The 20,228-nt window shown below is 48.3% G+C and overlaps 1 protein-coding gene across 3 annotated transcripts in view; it reads right to left on the bottom strand.

Moving 5' to 3' along the window:
- The window catches only part of NOS1AP (nitric oxide synthase 1 adaptor protein), a 37,235-nt gene that overhangs the window by 6,600 nt on the left and 10,407 nt on the right, over positions 1-20,228 (bottom strand). For 2 of the 3 annotated variants that reach the window (XM_057402406.1, XM_057402408.1), the window contains exons 3-4: positions 843-935; positions 370-443 (exon numbers count right to left, since the gene is read on the bottom strand). In XM_057402406.1, coding sequence (XP_057258389.1) covers positions 370-443; positions 843-935 — 167 coding nt within the window. The remainder of the gene's footprint in view (positions 1-369; positions 444-842; positions 936-20,228) is intronic. The other variant, XM_057402407.1, reaches the window with a different exon arrangement.

Here is a 20,228-nt window from a genome sequence, read left to right as displayed (position 1 = left end):
GGCACAGGGAGCCAGAATATGCCCAGCTTCTGCAGCACATCCCTGCAAAATCCCATTGGAAACATTTTTGGCAGTGGTTTTGCCTCAACTGGGAAAAGTAGCCTGCTGACACAGCAGCTGCAAGCATTTTGCAGAGGCAGCATGGGCTTTCTTTGCTCAGTCCCCAGGGACAGAGCCAGCAGCCCAGGAGCCCTCCAAGGACCAAGGAAAGCAAACCTCACTCATCCACCTTGCCTGCTTGAAAAGCTGCCCTCAGTGGGCATGGTGGTAGCTCTCCATGGTCAGTCCCCAACACAGTGCTGTTGTGGTGTGGGGTAAGTACCACAGCAGAAACACGCAAGCCTCCATCCCCTCACCGTGCAGACTTACCTGTAGATGGGATCGTGCATGACAAGCATTTTGTTCTCATCCCAGGCCCATTCTTTTTTCTGCAATGAAAGAAGCTGAAAATGAGTACGTCAGATGCTGCCCTTGAGATCAACGACAGGACAAAGACAGTCCAGGGACAGACCTGGAAACTCTTGTCACAGCTCTGCTGATGCTCCTCTGCAACTCTTTGCCAAGGGTTGGGTCCTCCCAGGGACCAGCAATGTCCCACATCACTTCTCTTGGGGCTCCTGAGCCCCATGCATCAAGATCCCCTGCATCAAATCAAGATCCCCTGCATCAAGACTGGCTCAGGCACCCTGAGGGAACACAGCTCATCTGAGGCTCATCCCAGCCCTCCCTCTCCCAGCCCAATAGAGTTTCACAGAACTCCAAGGATGCTGCAGGTCCCTGCATTGCGAGGGGAGTGCTCCTGCTGCTGAGGCACCACTGCTCCGAGGACCAGGGCTGCCTACCTTCTTCTTCTTCTTCAGAATGACTTTCACACCATCCACTGACACAATGAGATTCACTTTCTTCTTCTTGATATTCTTGGCTTTAAATTCATACTGCAGGGGATGAAGGAAAATACCTGAATTAGCCTTCTTGCATCAGGAAAGCCCCAGAAAGGGCTGAGAAGACTCATGGGAAGTGGCAAGAGCAATAGGGAAAAGTTTGCTTCCCTGAGCACATGCCTGCACCAGCCTGCCCATCCACACTAGGACAGGACAGCAGGCTATTTTGCCTTGCAGTGTCCCTGTGCCCAGCATCCAGAGGAGCACACCCAGAAGCGATATGGCCCCTGGATGTGAATAATGCTTTGCTCAGCCCAGGGTGCTGTTGGAAATGTTAACCTGTGTTCCTCTGCCCCTCTGAAGGGCTGTACCTCCCCCAAAAAGGGCTGCCACCTCGCCAGCCCTGCCAGCCCCTGGGGCTCCACAACCTGGCTGGGTTTGCTCCACTGACTGTGACCATTGTTGAGCTCTCATACGGGAAATGGCATTTCTACTGGGCTTTTTTTTCTTGGGCTCAGTGTAAAAGTGAAGGTGGTTGCTGAGGAGTCTGTGAACTGCTCCAGGGGAGAGGGGATAATGCAATTACCCACTTCAATTAGAAGTCACTGGACAGGAAAAAACCCAACAGGAACTTCTGAAGATCAAAGACTAAGCACAAAGCTCTGGTCCAGCCGGGGGAGAGAACTGAGATCTTCCAAAATCCAGCCACTTTAGCATTTAATCTTATGAGTGGGGAGTGGGCTGGCAGGGGAATAAGCTAGATGAGCCATTTAGGCTGAGCAACTCCTGCTCTATTTTGGGGATAGGACTAGTCTACCATGCCTGCACCTACATCAAGTACCTGGTGCTCTGGCCCCACAGGCAGGGTGCTCTGCACAGCCACGGGGACAGATCCTCTGTGTTCCCCCAGCAGCAGAAAAGCCCTGCATCCTGCACCTCACACATCCAAGAAGAGGAATTCAATTTATCCTCTCATTATTTCACCAGTTTCTCTGCAGAGGGAGCACAGGGCAGGCACCCTGAAGCAAAGCCTTGCCTCCAGTCCACACTGAGCCTTGAGCCTCGGTGTGACATTTCCAGCACTGCATGATGTATCCACTTTGGCAGCCAGAGCCAGCAGACAGGAAAAGCTGCTGGCCCTGACTGGCGATCGAATGATAAAAGACCTGAAAATAAAATTCCTTACAGCCATTTTAAAGTCACCGATGGGGATGGGAGACACAGGTGACTCGGATAACAGTGAGAGGAGTGCAGCTCTGCCGTCCCCAGTGCACAGACCAGGCAAGCTGTGCAAGCCCACCTGTGCTGGGGCTGAAGCCATGGTGATGGGCTGGGGAGAGCAGAGCTCAGGCCCCCACCATGGATACAGCCAGCCTCAAAATTCCCAGAACATACTCATATGCTGCTTGCAGGGCTTATTCTTCATGGACAAGGGCCTCACCAGAGTCCCTCATCAAAGAGTCCATGAGGGTGGGTTTCTAAGCCCAATACTCCCCTTCCTCGTCATTACAAGAAGCAAAACTGCACCTAAGAGCCTGCCTCTGTGCCTTGCCAAGATCAGTAGTGAGATCACAGCAGATGTCTGGTACCTAACACTAAAGAAACATCTTGATTTAGCCTTGAAAAGGTGAGCTTCAGATCATTTGCCTTGGAGTAATTAAACCAGCACCTTCTGGAGCTCTACATGTGATTTTTCCAAGAGCCATGGGCTGATATATATATGCTCTCCACAGCTCCCAGAGTCACCACATGGCACCTTGCAGCCTGATTTATTAGACCCAACAATCATTGATTATAAACATCAAGTTGCATTTCTGTGCTGCTGGAGCTGTGGGGTTTCTATTCTGGGCCATCCCAAGTGCTAACGTGGACTTGGAAGAGACAGCAATTCTGAAAAATATCTCCGGGTTAGAAAGAATATTTTTAGCTTGGTTTTGGTCAAGTAACAGCCTCAGGACAGCAATGCAGACCGGCCAGGATGTTTCAGCAAAGATGCTACCCAGCCCTGGCGTATGTTTCAGGGACAGAATAGATGCAGAGCTCCTTGGAGACACTGCCATAACTCCTGGCTGCAGGCAGAGGATTCTGCCCAGGCTCGCTCTGGCAGAGGGCAGTGCCATAGGGAAAGCTCTGCCATACGGAAGCAAAATTCCCCTTGTGCTGATGGCTCAGGGCAAAATTCCAGCAAAGAAGCCAAATGCTCAGAAGGGCCGACCAGCCAGATTTGCTAAGCTCTTGCATAAATCCAGGCCTTTATGCTGACGCTGAGGCAAGAGCCAAGCTCCTTTGCAAGTCCAAACCATGTGCTTAAAAAGCTATTGCACACTCTGCCCCATCCCGCCCTCGTTAGTACAATCGTTCCGATGAGTCCAGATGCCCTTTGGGATACATTTCCCATGCAAGGAAGCACAGTTTTAGCCAATAAAACACTAATGAACTCATGCCCAATGGGACTCTAATGAAATGCTAACCATAATTTAATAGCAAATTAGCAAGGAAGAGGATTCAATAAAACAGCAATTCAGCTGAGCAGCCTCTTGCATCCCTGGGCTGCATGGGTCAGGCATGTTGAGCCCATGGGCCAGGAGATGCACTGTTTTCAGATTTGTGTTTGGGTAAACAGGTGCAAGCAGGAAGGAAAACCACTCAGGAGAGAGGGGCAGCAAATCAAACCTAGAGAGAACACGTACCACTCTGCAGAGCCTGGCATACCATTCATGCACAGCTACCCTCCCTGCTTACAGACTACTGTGCAATTTGCTCTGCCTTGCTCACAAGGCTAATTCTGCAAAGCAGAGGGATTTCAACTAAAGCAGTACCTCTGGCTAGGGCCAAAGGGAGAGTTAGGTTTGCACAGTTCCTCTAAGTGAGATTTGAGCCATACAGACTGTAAGGGATGCACCCAAAACTGTGCATGGCAGAATGTGTTCTCAGACCTGCCGGCTTATGGTGCAGCCCTTCACATTGGCAGTGACAGTGCGCTGCCATGCCAGGATGCTGCTTACTGGTTATGGCAGGAGAAAGGCACGTCTCACCACAAGCCCTTGCACACCCCAGCAAGCTCCTACAGCTCCCAGGAAGGCAGCAGCTGACAGTGGCAGGAAGGAAAGAGAATTTGTGCAATTCCCCATGATCCCTGTTGGTTTCACACCTTGCAGTATTTCGCATTGCAATGTATTACTTATAACTAAATGGTGTAATGGTCAGAGGAGCTTTCTTGGCTGTCAGCTCTGGGCATGATTCTCAGTCTTTAAACACCTGTAATAATACTACAGGTTTGGGTTAATTACATTAATTCCTGGCTACAGCAACATGGCAACCCCAGAAAATAGGTAAGACATCATTGCAGGGAAATACACAGAAAATTGAAAGAGTAACAAAGAAACCCAACTGTTCCTGGACTTGCACAGCTCCACAGTCAGTCTCTAACCGAAGCTCTAAGCACTCTGCTAAAATTGGTAAGCAAAGATTGAAAATGGACATCTGAGATATGCCAAAGTTAAAAAAGTAAAGATATTCAAGAAGAAAAGAAGTGGTCTCACTAATGAAAAAGTATTAGATCACTTGTAAACTCCAACCAGCTGAGAAGTGAATAAAGATTATCCCTTAATTTTATACTGCCCACAACAAAAATATTCTTCTCAATTAGAAAAGAAACCTCTCAGCAGAGCAGGATAGCCTTACCATTGACCTCAGGTTAGTGGGAGTCTATTTTCAACATCTGTCTTTTATGCAGAGTTCACCATTTAAATAACTTTAGATGGAAAATAATGCCAGCTGGTGTATGCATCGTTGCACAACACATTCCTACTGGCAGAGTATTAAAACTGCCCTTTCTGCAGAACAGAGTAACATATGTTGCTTAACAGACAGAGCATGTAACCTTGTCAGCTTAGAGTAAAATTATGTCTGAATCCCAGTGCCATGGGTATGTGTGAAAAGCACAGAAAACTCAGCCCTTAGAAACATGTTACCCATCTCTGTCACACTGTTTCTACACAGTAAAAGTGTAAGAAAACTTGTAACCACTCACTGCAGGGTAGGTTAGGCAGATCAGACACTGAAGAGGAGAGATGATGACTTTCTAGATTCATCATCCCACCACATGAAAGCATCTGAAACAAGGTTAACCTGAATAGAAGTGTCCTCATTTTATTCCAGCCCATCTGAACTGCAGCAGTTGGAGATTTAAGTCTGCCCAGTAGCACTCTCCACCAGTAAGGGAAGGTACCAGGAATCCTGAATGGTCAGATTGTGCTAGCAGAAGACAAATAAACAGAAAATTCTCTAATGGAAGTTCCCCTAAATGCACTGAGCTGCCCCTGCCTCCTTCTAGCCCTTATCCCCTTCTTCCAAAGAAAAAAAGAAAGGTTAAAAGCTTGTAGTGGGGATACTGGAGAAAGAGCAGTGGTTTGAGGATTCAACTGACACGAAAAAGGCAATTTCCACAAAATGCACTGCTACTCTGCTAGACTGGGAGGCAGGAGACAAAAATCTTCTATAAGAAAAAGCATAGAAAGGGTATATTTCTTTTTGCCAGAAAACTTATATTCCTTTGTGTTTATGCAAAAGGACATGAAACTGAGCAATGCCAGATCCCCCAGAGCCAGCACTGCTGAATGCAAAGGGCTGGCTCCGAGGCCCCTGCGATGTGAGCAGCCTGTGGTGATGTCCCTGCAGCTCTCTGTCCCTTGGACCTCATCATGCAACGAAAGCGCAAGTGCAGGGCTGGTGCAGGCCCCACAGGGGAGCAGGGCAGGGTGCTGGAAGCCAGTGTCCCGCTGCCTTGGCACCCCGTGGTGGCTCCTCCCTGCAGCTGGCTGGCACAGCAGCTAATGAAATACCTTCAGAGTTAGACTTTAACCCAAGGTCAGCTCAGGCTAATGAAAGGCATGGCAGACTAGCAAAGGCTTTCCCAGCACTCTGGGAGGAGGAGCGGTACTGTTCTCTTGATGAAGAATTAACTTATTGCAAAGTGACAGCTGAGCTTGAGTTCAATTGGCACAGACTCCATGGCTCCAAGAATTAACGACTGGAGGGGAAACCACATACCTCCTCGCAATTTCTGCTGCTGAGAACACAGGGAATGAAAGTAAACCTCAGAAATGTACAAGAGATCAGGCATAACCCACAGAAGGGAAGCCTGAGAAACCTTGCTGGATCCTAATAGCAGTAATTGGGAGGAATGGCAAGCAGCGGCACCATGCAGGGGACAACGATTTCGCTTCACTGAACCACACAAGGAAATGGCACAAATACCAGTGCCTATGGATGACTGACAGCCACCCACAAGCTGTGTGGGAAAGGGAATCTGGGAGGGACACAGCCCTTTCCTGGCCAGAGGTGCCAAGCCACCCTGGGGATGGGCATGGAAAGCAGGAGGAGCAGGAAGGCAGCACCTGCTGCCCACTAGCCCTTTGTGGGTTGAACAACAATCAGAGCTTGGTGCTGGGGTCCTGCCAGTGTTAAGAGCAGGGCACAGCCAGGAACATCTCATCGCTTCTTTTTTTCCATTAGGTGCTTTGCTAACTGGAGAAGTGTGACTTCTAGCACTGGAGAGGGCACACCACTCCAAGGCACGCAGCACAGTGAGCACAGGCCTGCAATGTGCCTGTGTGTCCTGTGAGCCATAGACTCGAAAAGCCTATGCATAGACAAGGCACACACTACACCAGCTTGCCAGGTGCAGAGGTGTTGGGCACTGGGCCTGGTGGCATGACTATGGGATCCATCAAATGCAACTGTGCCTGATAAGGACAAACAAGCTGCAACTCCACTGGGCTATTCTATACAGCTGGAGACTTTGTTAGGATCATGCAGCACAAGCCCAGAACAAACTTAAGTGGGTGAGGAAGAGGCACAGAGAAAGGCTTCCCAATGAGTTTCTCCAGGAAGCACTGGCCTCCTCCAAGAGGAGCCTATTCATCTCAGCTAAATGAGAGAACACAACCAGTACAGCTAAATACAGTGGCAGAAAGAAAAGAGCACTAGAGAGGAAAAGGGGACGATTTAAAACACAGCTTTGCCACAGTAGCAAACAGATGCAACCTGGTCAGGGGTAGCCTCACAGAAGTCCCCGATCATCCAAGCCACCCAGACCAGGGAATATTGGAGTGGTCTCCAGGGCTGCATCGAAAGGAGCGTGACCAGCAGGTTGAAGGAGGTGATCCTGCCCCTCTACTCTGCTCTCGTGAGACCTCACCTGGAGTATTGTGTGCAGTTCTGGTGTCCTCAACATAAAAAGGACATGGAACTGTTGGAACAAGTCCAGAGAAGGGCCACGAGGATGATCAGGGGACTGGAGCACCTCCCATATGAAGATAGGCTGAGAAAGTTGGGGCTGTTCAGCCTGGAGAAGAGAAGGCTGCCTGGAGACCTCATAGCAGCCTTCCAGTACCTGAAGGGGGCCTATAGGGATGCTGGGGAGGGACTGTTCATTAGGTTCTGTAGTGATAGCGCAAGGGGTAATGGGTTAAAACTTAAACAGGGGAAGTTCAGATTGGATATAAGGAGGAAATTCTCTACTGTGAAGGTTGTGAGGCACTGGAATGGGTTGCCCAGGGAAGTTGTGAATGCTCCATCCCTGGCTGTGTTCAGGGTCAGGTTGGACAGAGTCTTGGGTGACATGGTTTAGTGAGAGATGTCCCTGCGCATGGCAGGGGGGTTGGAACTAGATGATCTTAAGGCCCTTTCCAACCCTAACTATTCTATGATTCTATGGGAAGGAACAGAGGCAGCACTGCTTCTCCCAAGAACACAGCTGTCAGACAGGAAGGGCAGCAGAGAGCCAGGGGTCCTGCCAGGGGTGTACCTAGGGGTGGAGCATCCCTTCCACTGTAGGTTCCTGCCCCAAAAGCAGAAAGGCACCTGCCAGCCTGCATCTCCCTGGCGCATCACCCCAGCTCTACCAGGGCAGCAGATGTCAGGCTATAAAGTGTCTGGAAAGCAGGATACCTCCCAGGAGGGTGGTCAGCTTCATCCAAGAGACATTTCTGGACAAGGCTGCAAAACATCTGACAGTCCATTTTTCTGGGCTTCACTTTAAGCCCACAGGGGACTCAAGCTTGCTGGAGGAGAGCACACTGGAATACCTGCTTACCCTACTAACCTGATCCGTAATGAATGGACTAAAACGTATTTTTAGAAGACTGTCTTAAACCACCCTACCAAGTGCTGTGCTGCTGCCTGCATCTGTCAAGGACTTCCCTGCCCCTTCATCATGGACATGCAATCACATTGCAGCTCCAGTGAGGACATGTTACCACACCAATTTCTATATGCAGCTGTTAAGTACATACCTGGCCATGGCCATGGTCATGCCCATGTACCATGAACCAGCAGGGTGCTCGCCCACAGGATGCCAGCAGCACCTCCCTGCTCCATCCCTGGGCTGTGAGAAAAAGGACAGCATGAAGATCACTTGGTGTGGTCATTTTCCTTGCGCTCTCCTCTCCTGCTGCCAAAACCTGGGAAAAAAGCAGCCTGCAGCAGATAGCTCTGGCAGCAGGTCACTGAATCACAAAGACATTTGGGAGCAGAACCAAGGTTCCCACTGGCTCCATCAACAAACCACCAACATGGCAGGGGCAAACATGCTGGACACCTATGTCATCCTGCCAGCTCATGTCTGAGCTGCTCCTCAGGCTGTCTACACTCCAGTGTTAGTGGTTTTGCCAGCAGCTAGACTTTAATCAAAGGGCACAGTAGTTTGGAAGGGGGAGAGGAGTAATGAAGCGTGGGATGCTCATTCTTGGGCTAACGATGCTTTTTAAACTCTTCTATGGTTCCTCAGAGTTTGCATTTGCACAGATGGGGAAATGCTGCTCTGAGGTGTAAGCGTTTGTCTGAAATAAGATATGATTTTGGTTTGTACTGACAAGGTCAGTGCCTATTTTCCCATCCAACTTCAGGTTTAATTTTGGTAACTGCCTGTGACGGTTGCAAGTACTGAGGGGTATAGATGGGAATTGGTCTAAAAATACCCATGTTGCGAGAGCAGCAGAGCAGAGTTACGGTTGCTGCTTTGAAACAATCCTTGGATCACAGTATGCCCATTTACCACACAAAGTATGTTTTCTAATAACATTGAATACTTCAGAAGAAATCCCTTCTGCTCGGTTTGCTATTTCCTAACAGACCCATTGTTAGGATCCAGCCTTGATCCATTTCTTCCAATCTCCCCTCACTACCTTTTGAGTTTCACAAGATGAGCTGACAAACTGGGATACATCCACAAGCCATTTCAGTCTAAGCAGTTTCACAGAAGCACCAGGGAAACCAGAACTGGTAAAAATTAAATCATTATCAATCATAAGATTAAACAGAGAAGTTCTTCTAGGTAACAGCTCATTCTCACCTGCTCTTTTGCAGATTTCCATTTACAAGACAATTCACCTCCCTTACAAGAAATCCTTAGGGGTCTCAGATCTCTGTCCCTGTCTTAAATTGTTTTGATTTAAAAAGAAAAACAAAAACCCTTAAGATGAGAGATTCAGAGGAGGCTTGAGACATACCAGTGTACCTTCCCTCCCAAGACAGTTTGCAGCCTGCATGCCACTCTGCATGCCATGGAAGCCCAGCGCTGTGCAGGGGGATGCAGCAGCATGGTGCACACAAGGGATGCAGCTGCTGGTGCAGGAGCACACTTTCCAGCAACATTCCTCAGCTCCACCCAGCAGCTCAACAAAGCCACCAGCAGGTCTCTGTGCATGTATTACTGTTTGTTTCGTTGGGGCTTAACTAATACTGAGCTTGTAAGAGAAAGCTGGAACCCCATCCCAGCACAGACAAGACTTTTTCCCCCAAGCTTGGGTACACACAGCAATGGCTCTGAGTACAAGTGGCTGCTTGTGGGCTGGGAGAAGCTGCTTCTCTCAGCCATGAAGGCTGATGGAGACTGTGACACAGGCTATCCCCCAGCCTTGAAATCATCTCTAAATCCCTTTCAGAAATCCAAGGAAGCAATAACAACAAGGACCGGACCTGTGTGGAGGCAGTAGGCTCCCACCTGCCTTCACATGCTGCCATCTCCGATGACCAAGTGTGGTGAAGACGAATTAACCAGTGGGAACGTGCAATGGGATACTGGTCAAACTGGTTGCAGAAATAGCCAGGCTTCGAGCTGCTCCCTTTGGTTAACAAAAACAAGTGGCACGCTCTGTGTGCATCTGCAGGCTCTGCTTTTCACAGCTCTAGAGACACAAGAGTTGAGCTGTACATACCTTAATATTTACCACCTGTTGCTAAAATAAGCAGAAAAACATTCCTTGAAAACCCCACATCTGACTGGAATCTGTGGTATTTTTAATCAGATACACATAGGTTCAACCTATGGGCAAAGGCAGCGGGTGCACAAGCTGTCTGGAGACAGCAATCACCCATTAAAGAAGGTAAGAAGCCACAAAAGCCTAGAAATGGCCTCTGTTCATCCAGCCTACAGCGGGTTTGAGCCCATGTGCTAGAATGAGCTTGGCTTCAAGAAAAGCACTGCCATTTGCAACAGTTTAGTCATGCCCTTTATTGTAGTCCCTAATTAAACTCCTACATCTTCCCAGCACTGGCATTACCTGATGCTTTGTGGGGCCCTGCAAGTGCCGGGTGCTGAGCAGCACAGGGAATGCCCAGGCAGACAACTTCATCCACCTCGGCAGGAAAACAAAAGTTCTGTGTTCCAGATTTGCTTTCTTCCCCATATGCTTTCTTTCTAAGACACCCCCTGCTCAAGGCAGCTGAGATCATCCCCACCCCTGAGGAGGGGGCTAGAGGCAGGGCTGACACCATGGAAGAGCACAGAGTCACCCCAAATTCATGCCGAGGGCAGGTGACAAAGAGAGGGGCACCATAAGAAGATACCCACGCAGCACTTCAGGAAGGTGTCAGCTCAGCAGAGCTCACCGAATCAGAACACGGTGAGATTTACACCCCACGTTGTGAAACACAGCATTTACTTTGGTATTTTTTCACTGCTCACAAAGAGCTGCTCTCCCACAGTTGCACAAAAAGCTTGAGCAAGACCAGTTAGAAGGCAGATGAGAAGAGCCAAGCAGAAGAGCAGTGAGAAACTGAAGGAAGGCAAGTTGGTAATGCTGTAACTAAATCAGCAATTTCATATTCAGACAATTAATGAAGAATGAATGAGTAGCAGCATTAAATGCTTAACACATCAGAAACAAGCCAGGCCTCTGGGGCTCATTAGACGCTGGTGGTGCCCAGCAATATTTCCAGGCTGTATACTGGACAAAAGAGGTAATTATTCATATCACACTTGTTTCATGGTTCCTATTTTGGTAATAAGTAACACATGTATTAAAAATCATTCACTAAATTCTACATGTTAAAGTCAAAAAGTCAGAAAACTGTCCTTTATCATCAGGAAAAATTTCTTTACTGTGAGAGTGACAGAGCACCGGAACAGGTTGCCCAGGGGGGTTGTGGAGTTTCCTACATTGGAGATATTCAAGGCCTGCCTGGACAAGCTCCTGTGTGAAGTACTCTAGGTTACCCTGCTCTTGCAGGGGGGTTGGACTAGATGATCTTTTGAGGTCCCTTCCAACCCTTAGGATTCTGGGATTCTGTGATTTAGAGTGATTGAGAAAGAATCAGAAAAAATTCCAAGCTAATGAAAGCTCCAAAATTTTAGGCAGAGTTAGAAAACAGACAACACAGGACTTTGTAGCAAGGAAAAGGATTGCAGTACAGCTCAGCACAGCACTAGCTCTATGCAAGTTGAAATCCTAAACTGTCTCAGTGAAATTAGAAGTGTACTTCACAAAGCTATTAGGCTGCCTAAGAAACCAAAGAGAATACACTGCCATTTCTGCTTTTGCATGCATTTTGACAAACACAGCCCAGATTGAGGGGCTGAAACCCACCTCTCCAGTGGAGCCCCAAATGAAGCAATCACTGACAGATGACAGAATACTGCTGTGCATCCAAGAAACTCCACACAAGGAGAGCACAGCAATGCTAATTTTTATGCAGGTCTGTAAGAAGAAAAAAAGTACTTGCTATCTAGGGTTACGCATACAGGAATTTGGCATCTATGCATTTCAGGTTGATTTTATACAGCATTGGCCAAGCAGCCTCCCAGAGGGAAAAGGAGCTGCATCCACAAGATGCAAAAAATGCATCTAAAAAGAAACCCTGGAGACATCAAAGGTGTCATCCCAGTGGAAAGAACACTAAGAGGAGAGTGTGGTGGGGCACATGAACAGGGCAACATGCAGCAAGACAGAAAGGTGACTATCTCAAAACATGGCACTGCTGAAATCACTACTAATATAATCCATCCTAACATAACATGTTCTGATTTATCGTACGCTTCCAAGAAGCAATAGAAAAGAGTTTAGAAAAAAGCAACAAGAACAGGAGGTAGGTTTGCCAGTCCCAAGGGTTAAAACAAACTCTCACTTATCCAAAGAGTAGGCTAGGAGGCGGCTTGTCCATGGCTCAGACTTGGGGAAGAGCCTCCTCATGACAAAGGCTCTTTGGGCAAACACAGAAGATCAGCTAGCTGGGAGTTGAAGTTGGACCCATTCAAACCACAGAAAGACACATCTTTTTTTTTTTTTTTTCTCTTTTTTTCCACAGGAAGCTCAATAGGACCTGCACCCCAAATCACACTCACCACCAGCTTTGGACCAATTAGTCTGCATTTCTCTTTTTTAGATATCAAGGATATCTTAGCCTGTATGTAGATACCAGCAAAAACGTGCTCTTTGTGTCTCCACTACTGGAGAGATACACACACATCCCCAAACTTCCTGGGAATTAGGGAGTGTTTGAAGGAGTCCAGACCAGCCCCATCCATCATGTTACAAGGGAGTAGAAAATGTCATAGGAGCAAATGCCAAAACAAAACTGGGGGCCTTTCAAGGGATAAAGAAAGAGATGGCTTTCCATAACGCACATTAGTATTGCAATCCAAGAGCACCACTGTAAAAGATCACAGTTGGGCTCTTTAACTAAAAAGAGTTATGCTGAAATTTAACCATCTTTGCTGGAGTTTCCTGCGGTGAATACTGACTTCAGGTTTATTTTTGCCATTTCTGCTGAAACAGAACAGCAGTTTCTATAGGCAAGCATATGGCAGAAGAACTGGGGTCTTCTTCCAACCATGTTAAACTCCTGCTGGTGAAAAGCAAGTGACAGATTAAGAATCATCAGGGTCCTCATTCTCCATCAGGGAAACCTGGCCTGAGAGGAAACATTTTATTCTCTAAAAATTGATGCAAATTTGGCTACGTTCTTCATCTATAGTCTTTGCCCTGGGTAGACATCACTCCAGCATGTGAAAGTCCTATCCCTCCAAAAAACTCAGTTGAAGCACAGCACCCACTGTCTACCACCTACAGGGACACCAGAGCAGCTGGGGACAGTATCTGCCCACAGTGCCATGACGAAAGCAGTAGTCCTTGTGTGGCCATCACAGCCTCCCCAAAGGATGAGGAGGTGCAGGAAGGAGGGGGTAGGGGACTTCCAGGGCTTTCATTGTGCTTTGCATGCTACAGCCCTTCACTGGGACTGGGAGAATGCACTCGCGGCTCCTTTATCTTGTTCTCGGCTGTGCTTGTTCTGCTGTCCTACAATAGATACATTCTTTCCTCCAGCTCCCTAATTAAAAAGATTCATTTCACAGACCAGCTCACACAATAGCTTTTGCAGCCTCTCCTCTTAAACAGATGTGATCCTTTCCTCTGCTCCCAGCCACTGCAGGAACAGGCCATAACAAACCCACCCTTACAGCTCTCACAGCCACAAAACCCCGTGCCAAAATCCTTCTCACCTTGCTGCAGGCTGCCAGGCAGGCTCCGACGCTGCTCTTCCCCCTTGGCCATTTGGTGTACAGCATCCCTTGGAACATCCTCCTGCTGCACCAAGCTAAAACCACCACGAGTTAATTTTAGCAGTGAAGAAACTGGGGCATGTGGCTTTTTTTCCTGCAAGGCTGCAGCTCCTGCTTTGCCTCTCTTCTGAGAGGACAATACTTCAACAAACTAAATCAGGGGGTCCTTGGCCTTTGAGGACCAGCAGAGAAGCACAAGAACAGAAAGGATCATACACAAGAGTAGTGTTTAAAGCGTTGATTTCAGCTTGGTTAAACTATAATTCAGTCTGGTTCCCTGTGCAGGCATGCCTCCTTCAGAAGGAATCTGACAAGTCACTCAGTCTCCCTGTGTCTCGGTTTTGCATCCATGAAACAGGTACTAAATATTGCTTGAACCCTGATCTCCTGCTTGTGAGGCTTTTTTTAGCCTTTGCTCCCCTTTTCCTAAGCCATTTCTCTCCTTAATCACAGAAGAAGAGCCAGGTACCATCTCTGGACACACTCATGCCTGGCTGGAAAAGGTGGCTCCTTAGGATGCAGCCACCTGCGTCCCTCATGCTCAGGTCCATACACCAGCTTCGGTGTTCAGCACAAGGGAACATTTGGACCTCACTTCATCCCAAGAGTAAAGCACTGCCATGATAGCAGCAAACTGATGAAAGCCCTTGATTTATTAAAAAAAAAAAAACAGGAAAATTCCATCTTGCAGGAAACTAGGAGAAAAACTCCAAATAGAAGCAAAGCATGTGAGGAGACACTAACAGAGAATGGAAAAGGGGGATGGGGCTAGCACTCCACTATGTTGACCAGGAAAGCGCTGGGAGATACCACGATGAGTTGCAGACACTGAAATCAGCCACACTTTGGTGTACCCCTCTTAAACCTATTTTCTCATCTCAACAACCTCTCAGGTACACCAGGAGCTTAGCCTTAGGCACAGTTAGGAATTTACTTTAAAATGCAAAGATAAGTGGAGATGGTTATCTTTGTTAGCAAGTTTCTAGCAGCAGAAGAGGCTTCCACCTCTTCATGACCATGGTGGGGCTAGAGAACACTGGGCTGGGTGTGTTATGGCTGGTGATACTGAACACAGCCTTTTCCCTCAGTAGCAATGCTTTCTGCAGAGGTTTTTACAAGTTAGAAGGTCAGGCAATTGAAGGCAGCTTGCTGAAGGAGCAGAGAACTGTCAAAGGATGATGGTTTCTGTGAGAACTCTTCAAACCCTCACAAACAGCAATTACCAGAACTCTCATGACCCCAAATCTCCCAGAACAAGCTGCAGACCATCCCCTTGACAGCCAGGCTAAATCCATTCATGCCCATCAGCCAGACTGTGCAACAAATCACTCCTTTCTAAGCAGGAGGAGAAGCCAGCACAGGCACGGAGAGCAGGAGAGCCACCTAGGTACCACCAACAGCTTCCATGGCATTTGCAGTACCACAGATGTCACATGTGTCAGTGCTTCAGCTACACCATGTCCCTGCAAAAAGCAAGGTTTGAGGTGCCAGATTCCCTGCTTCTAGTGCAGCTGAGCCCCGGCACCAAGCTGGGCCTGCTGTGCTACCAGAACCATGCGTGCAAAATGGGGAGCCTCTAAGGAAGGAGCCACGCAAAGCCAACAGCACCTCTCCAGCACGCACCAACACCCCTTCACATGCTCTGCTGAGCCCAACAGGTAACACAGCACACTAGTACAATGCTTAAAGCCTGCTTGAAGAAACATTTCTAAGGAAGAACAAGCGTGAAGCAGGAGGAAAAGAAGGGAGCACAAGGGCACAAAAGGGGACAGACATTTGTGCGATGACTTTACATGCACATGAATTTAGAGAAGCGGTGGGAGCTGGCAGGGCACCCACTGGCTGGGAAGGAGCAATGCCAAAGGTCTGCACTCTACCCCGCGTTCAGGGAGCCTGGCAGACGTTATTCCCCTTCTTCTCCCTTGAGCTCCCAGCAGATATTTGCCAATGGCTCAGATGATCAGCAAGCTGGAAACGTGACTCACTGAGAGCAATGGTGAGGAAAGCCCCCAGCCAGGAAGCCAGATGAGTCACAGGGGGACACTGTCGGTCCCAAGAGAAGGAAGGAAGACCAACCAAGGAAAGGCCAACCCAAGAAAACACAGGGCAAGGATGCCTGACAGGGACATGGGACAGGAGGCACTGCTGCCTCCCAGCTTTTTTCCAGCAGCTCCAGTTCTGCCCTGGGCTCGGTGCCTACTTGGCTCCCAGCCCTCTCAAAGGCATTTGAGTGGCTATAGGCCAGCATCACCCACCAGGGCATTGCTGTTTGCACTGACATGCTTTGCATCAGCTGATGTGTTCCTGCCAGAGCCCTGAGCACTCCCATGCCCACAGGACACTTGCCCAGAGCAGAAGTGCTCATAGAGGCAAGGAGGTGTAGGGAACACCACACACCAGCATGCACTTCCTGGCATGCACTTCCCAAAGCATGCTCCTCAATCTGGGTTATGGTTTCCTTCATCCTCGCTGGCTCCACCCCCAACCTTACCATCCAGCTAGGAAATCTCTGCTCTTTCCCAGGCTGGACCCCCTGCCACCAAACTCTCCTCACCATCATGGCTTGGAATCTGGCCATAAGCGACAGGCTGCTCCAAGCCTGGAAGAGAACTGTTAATTAGGTCATTGCTGGAAGCCAAAAAGCAGTGAGTCTATCATGACTTATCCACAAGGCCAGCAAACAGGGGAAGAGGAGCATGCCCATTCCTCATCTTCTCAGGACCCATCAGGTCACCCGTCTGGCTGAGCCCTGTCATTCCTGCCACCGTGTGACCCTACAAGACTGGCAGACAGCAGCACAGGCAGTACTTGCTCATGTTTGCCAGTAAGCACCTTCCCAAAGTCCCTCTGGCAAGCAGTGTTCAAAGCCCCATCCCTACCCTGCTTCCTCTTCGGCTCAGACCTTGCTTTCCAGCATTAATGGCTCACACTTCACACATTCTTACCAGTTCAGATGCCTGCCCCCTGCCACATGAGGACATTTTCCTCCTTAAACTTGTAATTTTACTATATGTGCATTACAACAGAGTTTTACATACAGCTCGCACTACTTAATGCTGCCAGTAACCTTCAAAGCTTCACTGGAAAGCACTTGTCACATCTTAGCCATGGTATTAAATGAAACAGCCAAGCCAGGGCCACCATGCTTTGGCCAACCCTCCTGAAAACCATCTCTCTCCTATGGGCAGTCTTAGTCAAAAGGGAGCTCTGGTGAATCCGAGTTTATTGATTAAACACTCACCACAGGATGAGATCCTGACCTATTTCATGCAATCGAGTAGGCAGCATATTGTTAGCAATACCAGACTAGTCATTATTTTATTATGAAGTTAAGTGGCACTGGTGGTGCTGGGAGAAATAGTGAGCTTGCCCGGAAGCCTTCACCCTTTTTACTGCGGTTGTCAGAGCACTGAAAGATCAATTGAAATTATTACAGATATCCCTTCAGTACCTCCCAGATCTAATACAACATAATCTTCTTCATCTCAAAAAATCATGTCAAGTCATTAGCTAGCAGATAATTCACCTCGCGCTGAGTGCCGCGGCTTGGCAAAGAGCAGGCTGTGCTCTTCAGGCGGCCAAACCCTGAGCATCTCCCAGCCAGCTCACTGCCCACCATGCAGGTCCCCCATAGGAGCCAGGGGAGGGCTGCCCCCAGGCAGGGCTCTCAGGCACACAGGGCCAGCTTGCTTTCAAATCCTGCTCCATTTTATGTCGGTACAGCCACGCTGCTCCTTACATGATGAAAGAAAAAGAAAAAGAGACATCACTGTAAATGACTTAACACTTTTAAAAATTCCCCGTGGCAGGAACAGGAGTATTTCAGAAATATTTTAATTAAATGAGCTCAACATGACACCAGGCGCTCTACACAAATAACTGGCCACATGCATCAATTTTCACACCAGTCCGACTGTGCATGTGGCTTGCAGGCGACGCAAAATCTTATTTTAAAACAAGCTAGTTGAAATTCAAGAATTTTGCCAATTTGCTAAGATCGAGCTCAGCTATGCAAAGCAGCAGAAGCCCCACAGAATCAGATGTACCTGACAGAGTAGGAGGTGTAGAGGAATTATATTTTAACGCGCTTGAAATGCCTCCTTGTTTTGAGCCTGCAAAACTCAGCTGGACCCTTCCCAGAAACAGCGTTGCGGAAGACTTCCACAGAAGCCACTTTTAAGAAGCGTCTATAAAGGATTTCATCCTTTCTGGCACCAAAGAAAATCTAGATTAAAGCTGCACTCAGCAATACAAGGATCAAAAAAGGATGATCCCAAATTCTCCAGAACAAACGCACCAAGCCCCAGCTAGGTAGCACTGGCAGCACTGGAGACATGCCAGGAACACAAAGAGGAAAGCATTTGTGTACATTTACATCATGACAATATAAAAAAATATATAGTTATCACTGTCATTTATAGCTGGGAAGATGCATCAGTTGAGCTCTTGCTCTCCAACTCCCTATAGAGAGTCCCTCGCAACTCAGATCCACAAAACGGGCTAGATTTGGACTTAATATATACATCTTGCTCTGGTGGAGATGTTCTGCTTTGCTCATGGGAGAGTGGCAGCAGGGCGGCAGATCCCAGCCCGGAACAGGAATCTCAGCAATGCTGGCTATGCCTCCTCTCTGCCCCCAGAGGGTCAGGTCTGTATCTAAACAGGAAGCCGTGAGGAAGACAGGCTCAACCAGGCTCAAGATGCTCACCCTCCAGTCCCCACTGCCGGGGGGGCAGCTGCTGCTCATTGCCCCATTCCTTCCTGCTCCCAGCTCAGCACAGGCAGTTACGGGAGGCTTCCAGGATGTTCTCTCCCTTGGCACCCCCACTGTTGGGCAGGGCGCTTCCCCACGTCTTTGCATTTAGTAAATAGAGGCAAAGCCCAGTGAGTGGCCAAGCTGAAGGCAGCACTGAGAAAGGGGATTTGCAGCGGCATCTCCCCCTCCTTCACCAACACTGACTGACTGAACAAACTGGGACACAGCACATTCCTCTAAACTGCACTAAAACTATACAAAACCTCAGGGTCAGCAGCTGCTTCACACACCACACATAGAGCCACAGCAGCTTGTTCTTGATGAACTCACATCACTTGCTTTCTGTGCCTAAATAAGCTTTTTCTTCCTCTGTTTTCCCCATGCCAATATTTGGGGACTACTTTATTCCCAAAGAACACAGCTACTCTTCTGCTTTAAGAAGGACACACATTCCTTGACCTCCAGCCATGCCAAAACCAGCATCATGCTCCAGCCCAGTCAGCAAATGCCCTTGCAGTGCCACAGTAACATCTTGCTGCTGGGTGCAAGGCCAATGCAGAACATTGGAAACCAGGGAAGGGCTATACACATAAACTCCCATCACACAAACTATCTTGGCATCCTCTTTAAAACAGCACCCCACAACAAATAAACAGACAATAAAAGTCTCCCTGGCAGATCCCATCTGCAAAAGCATGGTCTTCCAATGACTTGCATCTCTCAACACCTGAGATCAACTCAGATCAGGAACACCTGAGCACATATTTTGAGCACATCATTCACCATGAGAAATCATTATTTTACCCTAAATTGTGTCCTTTCTCTGCCATTCAGAGTTTTATCTATTAGTTTTCTAGACTATGCTTAAGTTTCTTCATATTGGTCAACAAGGACGTTTTGGTGTTTATTTGGTCGGAAGGCTTTTTTCCCTAGGGTTCATCTAAGCCCTCAAAGTTGTCAGGCCAAGGTCCAACCACAAGAGCTGTCTTATGTGAAGAGCAGTCAAGCTCCTGCTGTTTTAAGCCTGGGGGCAGCGAGCTCACCGAGTGTGTGGCTTGTTTGCCTCCTAGAGTGTCCTTGATCCCCTTCTAGTTGTGCAGGTGAGAGGCCAGGGATCAGAAAAGCAGCTCTTCTCCTGGCTATTGGCCAAGCATTATATGGCGAGAGTTCCCCATATCCTGACTGTAATTATTTTGGGAAGCCAGATGACTTCATTGCCAGCTGACATCCCTTGACCTACTCGCTGTTAGACAAGCTTGCTTCTGGCAGGCCCCAGAGCTCGTTACTCAGCACTTGAATTTGCACATTGCCATTTACCGGTCACTAACATGCTGGTGTATCGAGGCAGCACCCAAATTTTCATGCAGCTGAAATGCTTATGCAAGCAGTAAAATACAAACGTGCCTCTTCACAAGTAGTTTGCTGTTACCTTTCAGTTGGGACTGACACATGAGAAAATCCTCTGAATCACGGACATGCTACAGTTTCCGTCCAGTGCCAACAGCCCCTCATCCCACACTCACCTTCCACCTCATCCCTGCTGCCACAGCACATGCTCCTGCATGGGTCATAGCACTGGGAGCATGGATACAGCCCTGCTACTACCTGGACTGTAGCTAACCCCAGCCACAGCACACAGGATACCAGGTACCACAGGGAACAGCTAGTGCCAGAGATGATCAAATGTGACGGTGTGGCACATGAAGTTTGCAGGCATTGTGCTTGGGTAACATGGAGAGCTCAATGG

The sequence above is a fragment of the Pezoporus wallicus genome, unplaced genomic scaffold (assembly GCF_028554395.1).
Source record: "Pezoporus wallicus isolate ANWC-B61680 ecotype Strahan unplaced genomic scaffold, APGP_CSIRO_Pwel_v1 contig_6665, whole genome shotgun sequence".
Classification (NCBI taxonomy): Eukaryota; Metazoa; Chordata; class Aves; order Psittaciformes; family Psittacidae; genus Pezoporus; species Pezoporus wallicus.
Note: the sequence above shows the minus strand (reverse complement) of the source record. Positions and strands in the feature narration are given on the sequence as shown.